The sequence below is a fragment of the Cucumis sativus genome, chromosome 6 (assembly GCF_000004075.3).
Source record: "Cucumis sativus cultivar 9930 chromosome 6, Cucumber_9930_V3, whole genome shotgun sequence".
In the NCBI taxonomy this organism is placed as follows: Eukaryota; Viridiplantae; Streptophyta; class Magnoliopsida; order Cucurbitales; family Cucurbitaceae; genus Cucumis; species Cucumis sativus.
In genome coordinates, this window is record NC_026660.2 from 3,736,636 (window position 1) to 3,752,378 (window position 15,743).

General features: G+C 33.7%; 3 protein-coding genes across 9 annotated transcripts; all 3 read left to right on the forward strand.

The window, feature by feature from the left end:
* Positions 1-448: 448 nt before the first annotated feature.
* Positions 449-5,310, forward strand: LOC101209440 (pentatricopeptide repeat-containing protein At5g04780, mitochondrial). Of its 4 annotated transcripts, XR_004217913.1 has the most exons (3): positions 449-3,376; positions 3,478-3,526; positions 4,501-5,310. XR_004217913.1 is itself a non-coding variant. In XM_004140944.3 (2 exons), the coding sequence occupies exon 2, from the start codon at positions 1,202-1,204 to the stop codon at positions 3,116-3,118; it is 1,917 nt and encodes a 638-aa protein (XP_004140992.1). In that variant the 5' UTR covers positions 449-1,077; positions 1,147-1,201; the 3' UTR covers positions 3,119-5,310. The 4 variants fall into 4 exon arrangements, 1 of the variants encoding a protein (XP_004140992.1); XR_004217911.1 differs by having other exon boundaries at positions 449-3,526; XR_004217912.1 differs by having other exon boundaries at positions 3,478-5,310.
* Positions 5,311-6,365: 1,055 nt separating this feature from the next.
* On the forward strand, positions 6,366-7,672 carry LOC101210515 (40S ribosomal protein S17-3). The gene is made up of 2 exons (XM_004140863.3): positions 6,366-6,492; positions 6,975-7,672. The coding sequence occupies exon 2, from the start codon at positions 6,992-6,994 to the stop codon at positions 7,415-7,417; it is 426 nt and encodes a 141-aa protein (XP_004140911.1). The 5' UTR covers positions 6,366-6,492; positions 6,975-6,991; the 3' UTR covers positions 7,418-7,672.
* Positions 7,673-9,955: 2,283 nt separating this feature from the next.
* Positions 9,956-15,392, forward strand: LOC105435753. Of its 4 annotated transcripts, none has more exons than XM_031888189.1 (6): positions 9,956-10,375; positions 10,783-11,019; positions 11,272-11,374; positions 11,490-11,538; positions 14,238-14,447; positions 14,690-15,392. In XM_031888189.1, exons 4-6 carry the CDS (start codon positions 11,524-11,526, stop codon positions 15,044-15,046), a joined length of 582 nt encoding a protein of 193 aa, XP_031744049.1. In that variant the 5' UTR covers positions 9,956-10,375; positions 10,783-11,019; positions 11,272-11,374; positions 11,490-11,523; the 3' UTR covers positions 15,047-15,392. The 4 variants fall into 4 exon arrangements, with proteins under 4 accessions (XP_031744049.1, XP_031744048.1, XP_011656574.1 ...); XM_031888188.1 differs by having other exon boundaries at positions 10,794-11,019; XM_011658272.2 differs by lacking the exon at positions 10,783-11,019.
* Positions 15,393-15,743: the final 351 nt, after the last annotated feature.

Consider the following 15,743-nt stretch of genomic DNA (forward strand, 5'->3'; position numbering starts at 1 on the left):
TCTATCTGACTTTGGTTTGTTAATGAAATAAATAAAGTACAATACTAGAAAGTGAAGGAATTATTTAAAAGAAAGATGAGGATATCAAAATGATGATGAGGGGGAAGAAGGATTTGAATATCTTTTTCGTTTTTGGGATTTGTTTATTCGTTTGAGTGGTAATATCGTTTTAGTTTTTACTGCTAGTTTCTTGTTAATTATTTAAAATACAATTTTTACAACTTTGTTGAAAGTATATGGAATAAACGAAAAAAAGGTTTAAAATATAAAGATCGAGATGATATTTTAATAATAATAACTTTCGGTTTTGGGTGAAAAGGGTTGAGGAATGAGGGGGTGATTTGATCCTTCATGAAATCAAAACCCAACTTGTGAAAGGGCATATTATCTAAAATCCATATTGTTTGAAAGTGGGGTATGAGAGAATATATGTTGGGGAGAGTATTTGCAAGTGGGAGTTTGAAAATGAACCTTCCTTTTTTCTTTCTTTCTTTCTTTCTTTCTTTCTTTTTCAATATAATATGAAAGGATTTGAAATTAGAGATTCCAACCTTTGATTAAATGAAAGGAAGTGAATCATGTGTTAATCTATTGGGTTATACACATATTTTAATAAAAACCAAGTTTACTAATTCAATATCAATACAATATCATAATAATAATTCAAACTAACAAGTATGACATCTCTCGGGTCCCTTCAAAATTCTTGAAGATGACAATATCTATTGATATGCAAATATTGGTTTGAATGCTTATTCAAGTTTTGGATGGACTCGTTAGGTAAATACATTATTAGAAGTTTCAAGAATTATATAGAAGCAGAGATGGAATTGTGTTTGAATTGACAACCCATCATCTTATATTGGATTGCAAGATTGTTTCTTTTATTTATTGTTAATTGTTTGGTTTGTGTTTTAGCGAGTAAAAAAATATTGGTGGAGGAGCTCTTGTAAGCATAATTTTATTCATTTGATAAAAGCAAGATTTTGATGTTAAATTTGACGATTATTCAAATCAATGCCCAAAATTTAAAGTGGGGTTTTCAAACGAAGTTATCTCCATTCATCAGTTCATCAGGTAGACCCAAAAATCAAACGGTCCATTTTTATTGATTTGTTTTGTTTCTAAATCGGAGTGGAATTGTAGAAATAGATTATGATCTATCAATGATGCTGCCTGAGATGTTCGCCGGGAGAAGTTAATGGGATTTCTCCATGTTTGCCATTTTGCATCAAATTCCGGAAGATATAGAGAGAAAGGGAAAGGGAAAAGGATTTTTCAGTTTCTTAGTCTTCGTGTTTGCACCACCCAATTTTTTGCATCATTGTCATCATCGTCATGCATTGTTGAATGTGAAAAACCAACTACAAAGGATTTCAACGCTACCCACGTTTCGTTTGTGCATGAAATACTGAAATTATGCGCAAAAAGAAAGTTGTTATTGCAAGGGAAGGCTTGCCATGCCCAAATTCTGCTGATGGGGTTGAAAACAGACTTATTAACGTCAAATATACTCATCAACATGTACTCGAAATGCGGTTCAGTTGATTTTGCACGCCAAGTGTTCGATGAAATGCCCAGCCGAAGTTTGGTGTCGTGGAACACCATGATTGGGTCGCTTACTCAGAATGGAGAGGAGAACGAGGCTCTTGATCTTTTATTGCAGATGCAAAGAGAAGGAACCCCTTTTAGTGAATTCACCATTTCAAGTGTCCTTTGTGCATGTGCTGCTAAATGTGCTCTTTCTGAATGCCAGTTGCTTCATGCCTTTGCTATTAAGGCTGCAATGGATTTGAATGTTTTTGTTGCAACTGCATTGCTTGATGTTTATGCAAAGTGTGGTTTGATGAAGGATGCGGTTTGTGTTTTTGAGTCCATGCCTGACAGGAGTGTTGTTACATGGAGTTCAATGGCGGCAGGATATGTGCAAAATGAGATGTATGAGCAAGCTTTGGCATTGTTTCGAAAAGCTTGGGAAACTGGGTTGAAACATGACCAGTTTTTAATGTCATCTGTGATTTGTGCTTGTGCTGGATTGGCAGCCATGATTGAAGGGAAACAGATGAATGCTTTGCTATCTAAATCTGGTTTTTGTTCTAATATATTTGTTGCTTCGTCTCTTATTGACATGTATGCAAAATGTGGTGGGATTGAAGAATCTTATAAAGTATTTCGAGATGTAGAAAAGAGAAATGTTGTTTTGTGGAATGCTATGATATCTGGCCTGTCGAGACACGCTCGTTCACTTGAGGTGATGATTTTATTTGAGAAAATGCAGCAGATGGGCTTGAGTCCAAATGATGTTACTTTTGTTTCTGTCTTGTCTGCTTGCGGTCATATGGGCTTGGTTAGAAAAGGACAGAAATATTTTGATCTGATGACAAAAGAGCATCATTTGGCACCAAATGTCTTTCACTATTCTTGCATGGTAGACACTCTTAGCCGGGCAGGCCAGATCTTTGAGGCTTACGATTTGATTAGTAAATTGCCCTTTAATGCTTCTGCTTCTATGTGGGGTTCTCTTTTGGCTTCTTGTAGGACCCATGGGAATCTTGAACTTGCTGAGGTTGCTGCTAAAAAATTGTTTGACATCGAACCACACAATTCAGGAAACTATTTGTTGCTGTCCAACATGTATGCAGCAAATGGTAAGTGGGACGAAGTCGCAAAGATGAGGAAGCTCCTTAAAGAAAGTGATGTGAAGAAAGAGAGGGGCAAGAGTTGGATTGAGATTAAGGACAAGGTTCACTTGTTTATGGTCGGAGAGAGAAATCATCCCAAGATTGTTGAAATTTACTCAAAATTGAATGAGGTAATGGACGAGTTACAGAAGCTTGGTTATAAGGTAGAGACTCAGCATGATCTTCATCAAGTGGGAGAGAGCATTAAACAAGAACTTTTGAGGCACCACAGTGAGAAACTCGCTTTTACTATGGGATTATTGTTTTTACCTCCCAATGCACCTATTAGGATTATGAAAAACCTTAGAATCTGTGGAGACTGCCACTCTTTTATGAAGCTTGCCTCAAAATTCTTTTGTAGGGACGTCATAGTTAGGGACACCAACCGATTCCACCATTTTAAGAATGGGTGTTGTTCCTGTGGGGATTTTTGGTGAATATTGCTTTTCTTTTGAAGTGCTTCTGTTCCAACACATCATTCTAGTACACAGTGATCTTCCCGTTTATTTAATCAAATGTGCAAGGCAGTAAAATAACTTTGTAAGCTAAACCAGAAACTCCCTCACCAATAGTCTCAACCTCAATGCATTAGATCATCCAAAGTCACTATTAAAGATTGACTTGTACCACTAGTTTCCTTTCGTTTGGGCTGTTTCAGGATCGAGATGAGCTTGTTAGCATGTTTGTCCTTAGAGGTGAGTTCTTGGAGCACTGAACACCATGCTTCCAAGTTCTAATCATGCAACCAAAATTTCTTCTTATCATTCATTCAAGCACAATCTTTTAACCACTGCAGGATTGCTAAGATGTGCAAGTGAGGATAAATGCAACGAGGACTTTTCCAGGTAAGTTAATCCCAGTTTCTACTTTAGTAGTTCCTGAGTAATGATGTTTTCTTGTTGTCGACGTCCCTCTTCTAAGGGACACTTACAATAAATAGTTTTGGAGTCATCACCATATTAAATGTACGAGACACTTAATTAAAGAGTATTGGTCTATGCAAATTCAGATAAGTTCGAAAGTAAATTCAGATTAGTTTGGGAATCATTTGTGTATAGAAAAAGTGTAAGTACCTTATGAAAATGGTAACCAAATTTTATCTATTATTATTCAATAAAAAATAAACAAGGTCCACCAAATGTATGTTATTTTGCCTTGTCTTTAAATGTCCCATGTTTACTGGCTCACATTTTAGAAATAAAGCATGAGTGACATAAGAGCCATTAATAAAACATGAAAATTTATTTTGAATTTACAAAATAACTTCCGATCAAACGTTGATGTTTTAAATCTCGATGAGAGATTTCATGTATTTAAGGAATTGATAAATTCCAAAATAGGACACCAACTACTCACTACTAATTCTCATATTTAATTTCACTTGCACATATTTATGGGACTTTAGCTAAAAACCATAAAACCAATTATTAATTTAGTTCAATTTTGAACCAATTATTATCAGTAAATCGCTACCAAATAACTACCAGAGAATTGAAGGTAGAGTTTTCCACATCATTTTATTGCTTTTCCCATTGAAGTATCTTTAATTTTCTGCCATGGAAGAATTTTTAAACCCCTCTCTAGAAGAATTTCTCCCCTCCCCTTTGAGTTTCATCCCCTTGTAGGAGAGGGAAAAAAAAAGAATTATTGTTCTAGATATGGTATCTGCACTTGTGATAACGTTGCTGATTTGCACGTTTTGGAGCTAGGCAATTCCGTAGATTTTGGTATGCTATCTTTCAACTTAAATTAGTTGCTATTGTTCTGTTATGAAGAAAGGATTTGTTCCTTTCTGAGCATCTTATCTTTTATGGACTAGGTTTTAAGATCACTAGAACCCGTTTGAGAAATGTACTGGTCATCTGTGAATACATTTAGAAGAATGAAGAAAGGATGCAAATTCTTCTGAATATTCCGTATGAAATGTTTACCTGTTGAGGAAGTGGTTTTTACATAATTCTTCAAGTTTCGCCAATTTCATTAGATGCGCTTGTGTTGGCATCAAATCTCAGTGCTTGCTCGAGTACGAAGTGGGTAATGGTCATGAAAAAGCTATGTGCAATTCATGCTATCCTCTTTGCAGTATTCTTTCGACAAATTAATAACTCAATGGTAGGCGCTCTGTTATAGATCAGCTGCAACTTAACTAATACCAATCTACAGCATACATGAACAAGAACATCTAGAACCAAGGAGGCCAAACGTGAACCATCTTCAGTTTATTGAAATATCATTCCGTTCCTTTAGTTGGTTGAATTCTTTGAGGTGTTGCTTTTCTATATATTGACATAGAAGCATTACTGTGCATGAGTATCTGCTAGAATCGGTGATTTTTGGTAGAAGCCCTGAAGCCATTGGACTACTTTTTCTGGAGCGTGGTTGAAAGTTGAAAAGTTTGATTCTTTCTAAATTCATTCATCTTCATTGAGCTCTTTATTTCCAAGTTTGATGAAGTGAAGACTGATGAGCAGTTGAATTTTCAGTGCTTATTGGCAGGCCTAATAAGTCATAAAGATGTTGAAAATAAAATCATTTCATAAGATTCATGTAATTGTCTTTTTGTTAGACAGATAAATGTGTAATTTGAAACTAAGATTTGATATATATAGTGTATGAAGTTGTAAAAAAATGTGTTCAATCTTGTAATTCACATTCACTAAAAGTAAGTTAGGGTAGAATATGAAAGAACGGAGGAAAGAAAGAAACGTACCTAACAGATCTTTCAGGTTATTACTTAAAGGATATCATCACATACTTTTCAAGTTGAAGCTTAATTGATTGGATTTGAGTCGTGCAAATAAATGATTGACACTTATTTATAAATTAAATGATGTTTTATTCGTATAACAACTTCTTTACAATTTTTAAACTACGAGTTCATAGAATACCCTAATAGAGTTACAACCCAACCCACTCTCAACTCATCTTATCTCTCTTCCTTTTTTATGTTTACAATATTTCACTTGCCACTAACTGTTGACAATGTATCACTATGACGACATTTCTTGGTGATTATCTTCGACAATCACTTTCGTGCATCTGCCTTTGGCAACCACTTCCAATGAAAACCACCTCTAACGCTAAACTATGTCGATTGACAATGTATCACTATGACGACATTTCTTGGTGATTATCTTCGACAATCACTTTCGTGCATCTGCCTTTGGCAACCACTTCCAATGAAAACCACCTCTAACGCTAAACTATGGCGGTCAATATCGACAATTATCTTAGGTGGCCAACTCCTCATTTTGTTGATCATGTCAAATGTCTAACTCTAACAACCAACTTGATCAATCATATATTAAATAAATTTAAAAAGAAAACTCAGCTCGTAAAATGTTTTAAAACTAAAATTGAAACTTAGTTCACAACATTTCAATAATAGTACATTATTGTAATTCAACATTAATAGAAGTAGTTTGACTATCTATAAAATTAAAAAAGGTAAAATTTATTCCAAATGACTTGTGAAAAAATGTTGCAAGTGATTTCTTATTAAATAAAGTTTTGAAAATCTAAATATGCCCTAAATAATTTTATTTATTTATTATTATTATAAAAAAAAACATTTTACATGTTATGTTAAGAAGAAAAAAACCAAATGTAATTGAACGTTTTGATTACAAATAGAGGTGGGGGTATAATAGTCATATGGTTAAAAACGAGGGTTAAAATGGAAATTCTACATCTTGACCCTTTTATATATAGTTGATATGTACGCATTAGGGTTTTCAATAGCAGCGGCAGCCACACCACACCTCACCTCACCTCACCGTACTCTTCCAAACCCTTTCCTTCCTTTCTTCAGGTCAGTTCTTTCTAGGGTTCTTAATTCTCTTTCCGATCGCCCCTCTTATCCAATTCTTTGTTCATTTTATTCTTTTGTTTTTATCATTTATCAAGTTTGTTTCATTCGTATCTCATGTTTTGGAGAATTGAATTGTAGATATACTGATTCTGCCTCATTCATTTTTCTACTTTAAGCCTTTGGGCTGTTTTTATGAGTTGTTTCTGATGATGAATGGCTCATTTACTTGTAGCTGTCTGGTGTTCACTCTATATTTTTCAATAATGTAGGTCATAAGTTTGTATGTTTCTCTAGTTTTTTTTCTTCCAAGTGTATTTGTTGAATTGTATGTTGTTTTTTTCCTTGAGGATTTGCTATTACAGTGTATGGAAAAGTCTTTTTTTATTTTTATTTTTATGTAGATGTACGCTTCAAAGATCTGTGAATGTAGTGTGATCTATGTTAGATTTCTTGTTCTTATTTATTTACGGTTTTCTTCTTAGGTAAAGTTTGGTAGAAGATGGGTCGTGTTAGAACCAAGACTGTGAAGAAGTCTTCACGCCAGGTGATTGAGAAGTACTACTCGAAAATGACACTGGATTTTCACACGAACAAGAAGATCTTGGAAGAGGTTGCAATCATCCCCTCCAAAAGGCTGCGAAACAAGATTGCTGGATTCTCAACCCACTTGATGAAGAGAATTCAGAAGGGTCCAGTCAGGGGCATCTCATTGAAGCTTCAAGAAGAAGAGCGTGAACGCCGTATGGACTTTGTCCCAGATGAATCAGCCATTAAGATTGACGAAATTAAGGTTGATAAGGAGACACTTGATATGCTTGCTGCTTTCGGCATGTCGGACATTCCTGGACTTGTGGAGGTTGAGCCACAAGCTATGATTCCTCCCCAAGCTTTTGGAAGGGGTGCAGGTGGCCCAAGGAGATACTAAGGTAAGGTAATTGAGACTACTCAACAGCTTTTGGGAATTAGAAGTTTTTTGTTATTTAATATCATAAGGCCATGGATATTATTGTTGCTAGTTACTATCAGATTGGTCCTTAAATGTTTGACTTGTCTTTTTAGTTTTGATTTTGAATGGATGTTTAAATCATTTTGGACATGGATGATGATACTTTTGTTTTAAGTTTTGAAGATCTCTGAAGTAAACGTTTTTGGTATTAGTCAGATTTCACAATTGCCATTCCTTCTTTTAGTTCAGCTTCTTCTAATTTGGCTCTGTTTCAAGGCTTTTCTCTTGATAAACCATGTTGGGTGCATTATAATCTTTAGTTATAAGATTTCAATTCCTATCCCCCATATGCGAAGTCACTACAATGATGATATGGGTTGTGATTTTTGGATTAGATTTGATGTTAACCTCAATATGTGTGTTATAGAGATAGATGATGATTCAATGTATAGTTTCACTTATTGTGTTAGTGTTTTGTTTTATCAGATATATTCCTTTTGTTCTTGTGGAGGTTCTGATTTTATAGGGCATGATCACTGTCTGAACAAAACATCACATTTTTTCAAATGAAATTCTTATATCTCATAAATTGTCAAGCCACGAACGAAAAAATTATATCAAATTTGAGAGAGTTTAGGTTTAGAGTTTGATATCACTTTCCTTCTATACTATCAACTAATAAATTTAATTAAAAGAATCAAACCGTTTTTTAAATTCCATCAACTCAATCAAGAGTTATCGTTAATGAGTTTCACATATTCTAAATGCAATCTATCAAGATTGAGGAGCTTTCAGAATGTACTATTAGATTTAATCTCCATATTTGTTGCGATACATCACTAACAATTCAATCAATGGGATCAAAGATCAGTACAAAATATGAATTCTAATGATTTGTTGCAGCTAAATTTTGATTTATTTGGTTGCCTCACCTTTCCAATCCCTTGAGAAGTAGAAGTAGACTCGAGTATTCTTTCTTTTCAATTTTTTTCAACATAACTTGTTAGGATTCACCCTAATTATTTTTTTAGATGTATGACTATTTTTGGGTTATTTATTATTCAATACAAGAGGAGGATTTTCAATCTGAGAAATAAAGGCGAGAAGCAAAGGTTTGTGATTCATTTTCTCCAACTTGGGATGATCATAGAGGAACTTTGGTTTGAGTTTGTCGAGTATTTATTTATTTCCATATGTTCAATCTTATTTTCATAACTATTATTTTTTGGTAACATTAATTTTCAACAATGTTATTTCCGTCTCAAATCGCTTGATGCAAATGGTCTCTTACTCTTCTACCTTCTCCTTCCTCTTCAATGTCCATTTGTCAAGAGCAATTATATTCTTCACGTTCATTTTCCATTTTTCCTTCATCCTTATTCTTCTATCCATTTTATTCTTCTCTCATATTAAAAAAAAAAGGAAAAATGAAAAAAAAAAAAGAGAAAGAGTTGGAATTAGGAATGACACACGGGCATATATAGACCAAAACTTAATTCGAACGAATCAAATTGAATCAGCTGATTGTTTATGTCTACGGCTGATTGTTTTGATGAAGGATATCAAAATTGTCCACCATCGATCAACAGACCAACATCAACATGTCAATAATTGACATTAATCTTTCTTTCAAGATTGACTTTGATCAATCGAGAAGAAAGAGGGAAGGGTATGAGAAGGGAAAAAAAGTATGTACATCATTAACGGTAATTGGTGATGACTACTTGTCGTAGTTAGCGACCATTGATGGTAAAGGAGGGTTGGATCGGAGAAACAAATATATTAAAAAGTTTTTTATAATTATGATAATTACAAAAATTAGAAAAACATATATTTTATTTTTTAATTAGAAAATAGGTTTGACATCAATTTTCTATTAGTAATTATTAGAAAACTCTTCTTAAAAAAGAACTCATAGAGAGGAACCTAAGCCATAAGGTCCTATAAGATACAAAATTTCATTAGTAGAATTGTGGAATTTGAGAACTCAATAACCTAACTACAACCTAATTCATATTTAAAGGATAAAAGCATATATTTTTCTTTTTAAAATTAGAGACAATGTAATAGCTTTTTATTGCAAACTTTATTTATATTCAACTTAAATGGCACTCTTAACAAAAACTTTCACTTATTTTTTTAGATAAAGTTTGCCTTCATTCAAAATTTAAGTTCATTATTGGATCAAAATCAAGATCAATATAATCTTTGTTATTGAATTTTAATTTCTATCTCTTTTATTTATTTTTAATGTCCAAAAGATCAATAAATGTGTTCTATAATAAAATACACAGAATGTTTACGATATGGTCTGCATGAAAAGTAGGTTCAACAATACAATCTAGAAGTTATTTAATTTATACTCTTAATTACCTTTGAATGAAGTATACTAAGTTTGATTTACTAAGAAAAGAAAGAAAAAAGGATGAGTCTCTACTTTTGTATTATGAATTTATGTATTTGGTGCGAGAAGTTTGGCCATATGTATAAAAAAGCCATTATTGCGTACGAGAAGGAAAATAGCGGCTTTTCCTTTCACTCGTTTTTATTAGCGAAACCAGAAGATTCTGAATCCTAATTTGGGGTTTTCTACAAAATGGGTGTGTTTGCAGCAATGGGTAATCTCTATCTCCTTCCATTTTACTCGTTAGAAGACCCAATCGCCATATCTTTACCTGAAGATATGTACGACAAAATGAGAATGGAAGTGGAGAAATGGAAGAAAAGGACGATTTGGGTTGTCTTTAATTCCAATTTCCGCAAAAGGGTTGTTGATTCTTTTACCAATAGAGTGGATATGGAGTTTTGGGTTATCGGCATTTATGGATTCTCGACTGCTTTCAAGTTAGCGAGGAGGAAAGTGGTTGTGGCGATATGGCTGGCTTTCTATTGGTTAGTCGGCGATCGATTGACTGCGTCTTGTAGCTGATCAGAAAGGTATTTCGGGAACCCCTTTAAAGCATTGTTTGTTTTGATTGTGAATAAGACAGTATTTAGATTGTGGGGTTTGTTTTGACGTAACTGAACTTTTGGGTGGGAGATATGAACTTAGAAATCGTGGGTGGAGATTATATTTAGAATTGGATAATTGGATTTATGGTTCTGATTGGACTAAAGCTTTGTTGGCTGAAATTTAGTGAGATTTCATTGCTGGTTTTGTTGCGTCTATCAGAGCCTCCTTGAATATTAGAAACCCACCTACCTTCATGACAATTATTTGTAGATTTCTCATATGAGTGTCTATGAAGTCTTTAGCCTTGATTGTAGCTTCTGGGGAATGGTAAGAGTTGAGTTCTCGAGTCTTTAATCGTGTAAGCTTTGTTGGAATGACATGAAGTATTTAGCTGTCTTGCAGTGAGATCGATAGGTTTGAATGTAAATCACAAGAAACAGAGGAAAAAAGAAAGGAAAGAAAGATACAGTGCAACTTCTGAATGTGCTTAACAAAGTTAAAGATCAATAAATTTTTACCGATACCGGAGACAGGATCTTTCATTTGAACTTTGGAGAAGATGGTGTATGAGAATGGCGAAACAATATTCACCTTTTGTTTCCAATTGATATCTTTCTTCAATGAAAATGTATGATGAAGATATTGTTATGTCTTGAGTATCATTACTGGTGTTAAAACAGAGTGCAAGCATAAGAAATAAATGAGTGCTTGAAATAGTTAAAGTAGAAAGTGAATTTAAGTACATGATTATTCAACCTCGAAATTTAGTCCACTTGTACTAATCTCCATATGACCATTGAAAATAACGATCTTACAAAATTTTCCGGAAACACGTACATGCTAGTATCTACCATGTGACCTTCATCCTTCTCAAATTCAGGTCTTCTGTCATTTATCTTAATGATATCGCTGCTTAAGAGTCCAGAAGCTTCATGTTTTAGAATTCTGGAGTATTGAAGTTAGTTGTTGGGTTCACCTTTAAGGTAAAATTTACTATTATGGGATTTATTTTTAAAGCTTTGTTGAAAAGTAAATGTAAAGTGTTAACTTGATGTTGCATACCATCATGTTGTGATGTTATGAACTTTTGATTCACAGAGGATATCAGGAAGCGTTCACAATTGAGTATGGAATGACCCTGCCACTGGTTAGTTTCTCAATTTTGTGATGTTTCATATGCTATTCATCATCCATCTTGTACTTTGTAGTACTTGAATTAGAAAATGTTTAATTTGTCCCTTCATGATAACTACTACTGTCAGGATAGTATGAAGTACATAACTTGTATTATCACAGCTCTACTGATTATCTATCATAATGATTGGAAGTTGGAATATGAACCAGGTTAATCATTATGTAAGTGAAGAAGGATCTATGTATGCTTACTCTTACTCTTGTGACTCTACTTGGACTTTGTGCATGTGATCGATATAGGTTTGAATTTATTGTTATGAAAACATGGAATCAAGAATCAGTTTGCGTTTGCGTAGTGCGTGCAAGTTGCAACAAGTAAAGAAGTAAAGAACTTCGGGGACATGGGCTCAAACTTGTGGCGACCTTCCTAGGATGTTAAAAGTCGACAAGTTTCCTAATAGCTACATATTTGAGTGTAGATGGTTGTTTCCCAAGTCTTTGCTCTAGGACATTTATCCCTCTAAGTGGTTGGTCCAAACTACCTTGAATTATATTAGTTCTTAATGCTGTCCTGTAATGGATTATAAAAATAAAATATAATTAATATTTCAAGTGTTTAATGGGTGATACTAAAAACTATCATGCTAGTAATATTTAGGAAATGTTTTTTTTAAAAAAAAAAAATTAATTTTCCCTCTTTCTTTCTTTTTAAGTAAGAAGTCGAGCCTTTATTGGAAAAATGAACTTATAACAAGGGCATATAAAAAAAACAAGGCTAACTACTGAACTATTCTAGAACATTTGGAGGTCTTCATTTTTTTCGTAGCCATGATTGTTCATCTTGTTCTTATTTCTACCAATTTTTATATTCACTGTCTATTTTATTCTTGGTGCTTTGTTATTGTCAATTTACTTCTAATTTAAAAAAAAAAAACAAGAAAGAAAAAGAAAAGGTCACCATGGATTATGATCTTCTTTTCCTAATCAAGTTTTTCTTTCTAAGGTTTTCTCTCTGTTATTTTGAAGCCAAACAGGGAAAAACCTAGATGAAGAACTTCTCTTCTTGGCAATAATCTTATCGCTATTGTATTGTTCTTCTAGAGGTTAAGTAGCATTTACCACTAGAAGACAAACCTATTAATTATTTTCTACCAAACAATAATGGCACCAGATTGGCTCCTATATTTGCACCAAAGGAATCCCTTCTTTTTTGTATATAATTCAAATGGTGCAACGGTTACTAAAAAATATTCATGTCATTAACCATGTGGATTTCATGGAAGTACTAAATTACAGAATTTGTTGAAACACTTTCCCTAAAATGGCTTTTTTTTTATTCTTCTACTTCCATTCATCAGTGTTCTCCCTTGGGTTTTACCTTGAATACCTTAACTCTACTGTAATTTTTGGTCAATAAATTCTGAAGAGTCATGTATTTGGCATCAAGACTTTCAGTTGGACTACCTTTAACCTCCTATTGATAAATATTCTAATTTAGATTTAGGTTTTTTTGTTTTCATTTGATACCCATTTAATTAGAAGCAATGTAGTATACAGAATTATAGAATTCCTGACTGTTTATGGTAACTACGATTTTTGATCTCTCTATTTTGTTGAAGTTTGAGATATTAATAAAACTTTACTTCTATTAATGCCCTTGCCAGAACTTCAAACATTAAGAAACCTTGATTTTAATATTGTGGATTGAAATTTATTATCTACATACACCAGTTCACTCTCATGCATACAAATACTTGGTAAGGAAGTATCCTTCTCAAATGGGACAAGTAAATAAGCCAAAAGTTCTCAAGCATAAATGCTCTTGCTAATCTTTTGAAATACATACCATATCATGTATTTCATTATATTGCCATCATTGTGATTGTTTCTTTGCTTTGCTTTTACTATTGAATATTTAAGTTTTATATTTTAAAAAAATTATATAGGCCACATCTATATTACGTATTACTATCATTGTTTTGAAATTTAATTTATTGTTTTAACGCTTTCTTTGTTAGTATCTCGGGTTCGAGAAAGACTTAAATGATAGCTTCTTTTCTTGGCAATCAATTTCATTCGTTTAGGAATGCTCTTAAAGAGGCTAACTTCCATCTACTTGTACAACTCAGGGTCTTTAATTTAAGTAATCAAAATCACCCTAGTGGTAATGGTAACAGATATTCCAACTTTTGCATTTTAGAAATTGCTATTATCACTTTATTTTCTAGCATTGTAACGGTTACTAAATTTCGACGTGACTATCCACGCAGGTTAGCATTTTATAATTAATTGTGCAGACTCTGTTTAACACTTACCTAAAGACAGCTTAACCGTGTGATTTCCCTACAGTTCCCTTTCCTCTCCCTTCATTTAAGAACTTGACAAAATTTCCAAAAAGGATACTCTACTTGCTTTTATTTACTTTTACGAAACCATATCTGCAGCATACAGATTTCCAGTTGAGCATCTATGTATACTTGTACTGATATGCATCTATGCATTAATTTTACTATTATTTCTTCTGTTTTTAATTTTGAAATTGCACAATCTTACATTTCAAATTGATTCAATTAATTATTGGCAAAGCACTAGATCAGACTTTACCTGATGAATCAGTTTACTGCAAAGCCACACTCTTTTCATATAAATTGAGGAAATTTATAGAAACCATTACTCACATCTTTTATTTCTGGTATGGGTTCAAAACCTCAGGATACCACTCAATATCTGGAGCATGCTGATGCTGCAAAGGATTGTTGTGGTGACGACCTAGAGAGCGATGTTCATAGCCCTGAGGATTTCTCCTTGAGCGTCGATCAACTCAATCAAGACTTTAACAAATCTCTTGTTCTTAAAGGTTCATCCTCAATTGAATTAAAAGATAGTTCTAGTCAGACTATGATGAAATCAGATACTGACAAGGTATACTTCTTCTCCAACTTGTAAATATCATAATCTGTGTTGGATTTTTTTCAATAAAAGAATTTTTGTGGTATTGTTTTCATCTTGTTATTTTTTTTTCCCTTGCCAGAAAGATTATGATCTCTTTCCTTTCCTCAAATAAATCTTTTAGCCTATTAAGGAAAAATCTACTCATAATTTAGGTGAATGCTAATAAATTTCCTATTTCTTGTGTGGTGGTTCTGGAAAAAAAAATTCTATAGAAGGAAACAAAAAGAAGGTATGCTGTGGAAACGGGAACGGCTGCTAATCAAAATGATGCATATTTGGATCTCAAACTGTCACCTCCAGGGGTCTACTCAAGGGGTAAATCGTCGAATGAATCGAAATCATCATCCCCAAGATCTCAAGACTCATGCATATCAGCGGAGGTTGAGTCAAATTTGAACTTGGAGGATAACCTTCGAGTTGAAAGTTCACCGTTGATTGTGATGGGTTGTACTTTTTGCCTGCTTTATGTTATGGTGACCGATGCAGATCCCAGATGCCCTAAATGCAAAAGATCTGGCTTGCTCGACGCATTTCGTGGTAATCAGGTGAAGCGATCAAGAAAGAACTGAGTTTCCTTTCCAGGAGTATACATGGTGGCTGGTTTCAAATGCTCCAGTATATGCTCTTGAACTGATGCACCTTCTGCTTTTTTCTTGAACTGATACACCACCATCTTTTCACTTGGGGAGTCAGAATAGCATCTTTTAAATTAATAAACAAATATAATTTATGTTTCTTTTTCCAATCTTGCTCTTTCTATTGAGAAGGCCAATCCCTACAGATATGGTCTTCAAAACAGCTCTTTTATACAACCAACACATTTAAGTTACTATGACATCTCTGTTGTTAAAGACATTACAACTTTTCCTTTGTTTGGGAAAAATCATAGAGAGTTTATTCCTCTTTTTCGTACCATTTACTCTGTTGAAGACATTTGTGCACATTTCCTTTTCTTGTTAAATGAGAAGAATAAGCAGGAGGGAAAACCTCGTGCCCAAGATGGGTAAAGGGCAGGGGCAACAGATTGTGTAGGAGCTGAGCTCTGGTTTAACCAGGACACTCTTCAGAAGAAGAAGGAATTCAGGTATTGATTTGGTGAGTTTTCCTGAAGCTTACCTGTATCTTGATCTTTCTACCATATTTGCTGTGTTTCTTGAACCAAATAATGCCTTGTTTTTAGGGAATTTTGAGAAGTTACCAACCAACATTGGTCCCTTTCCTTCTAGGAGAAGGGTAGTTTAGAATAAGCCTATCCCAAAATTCATC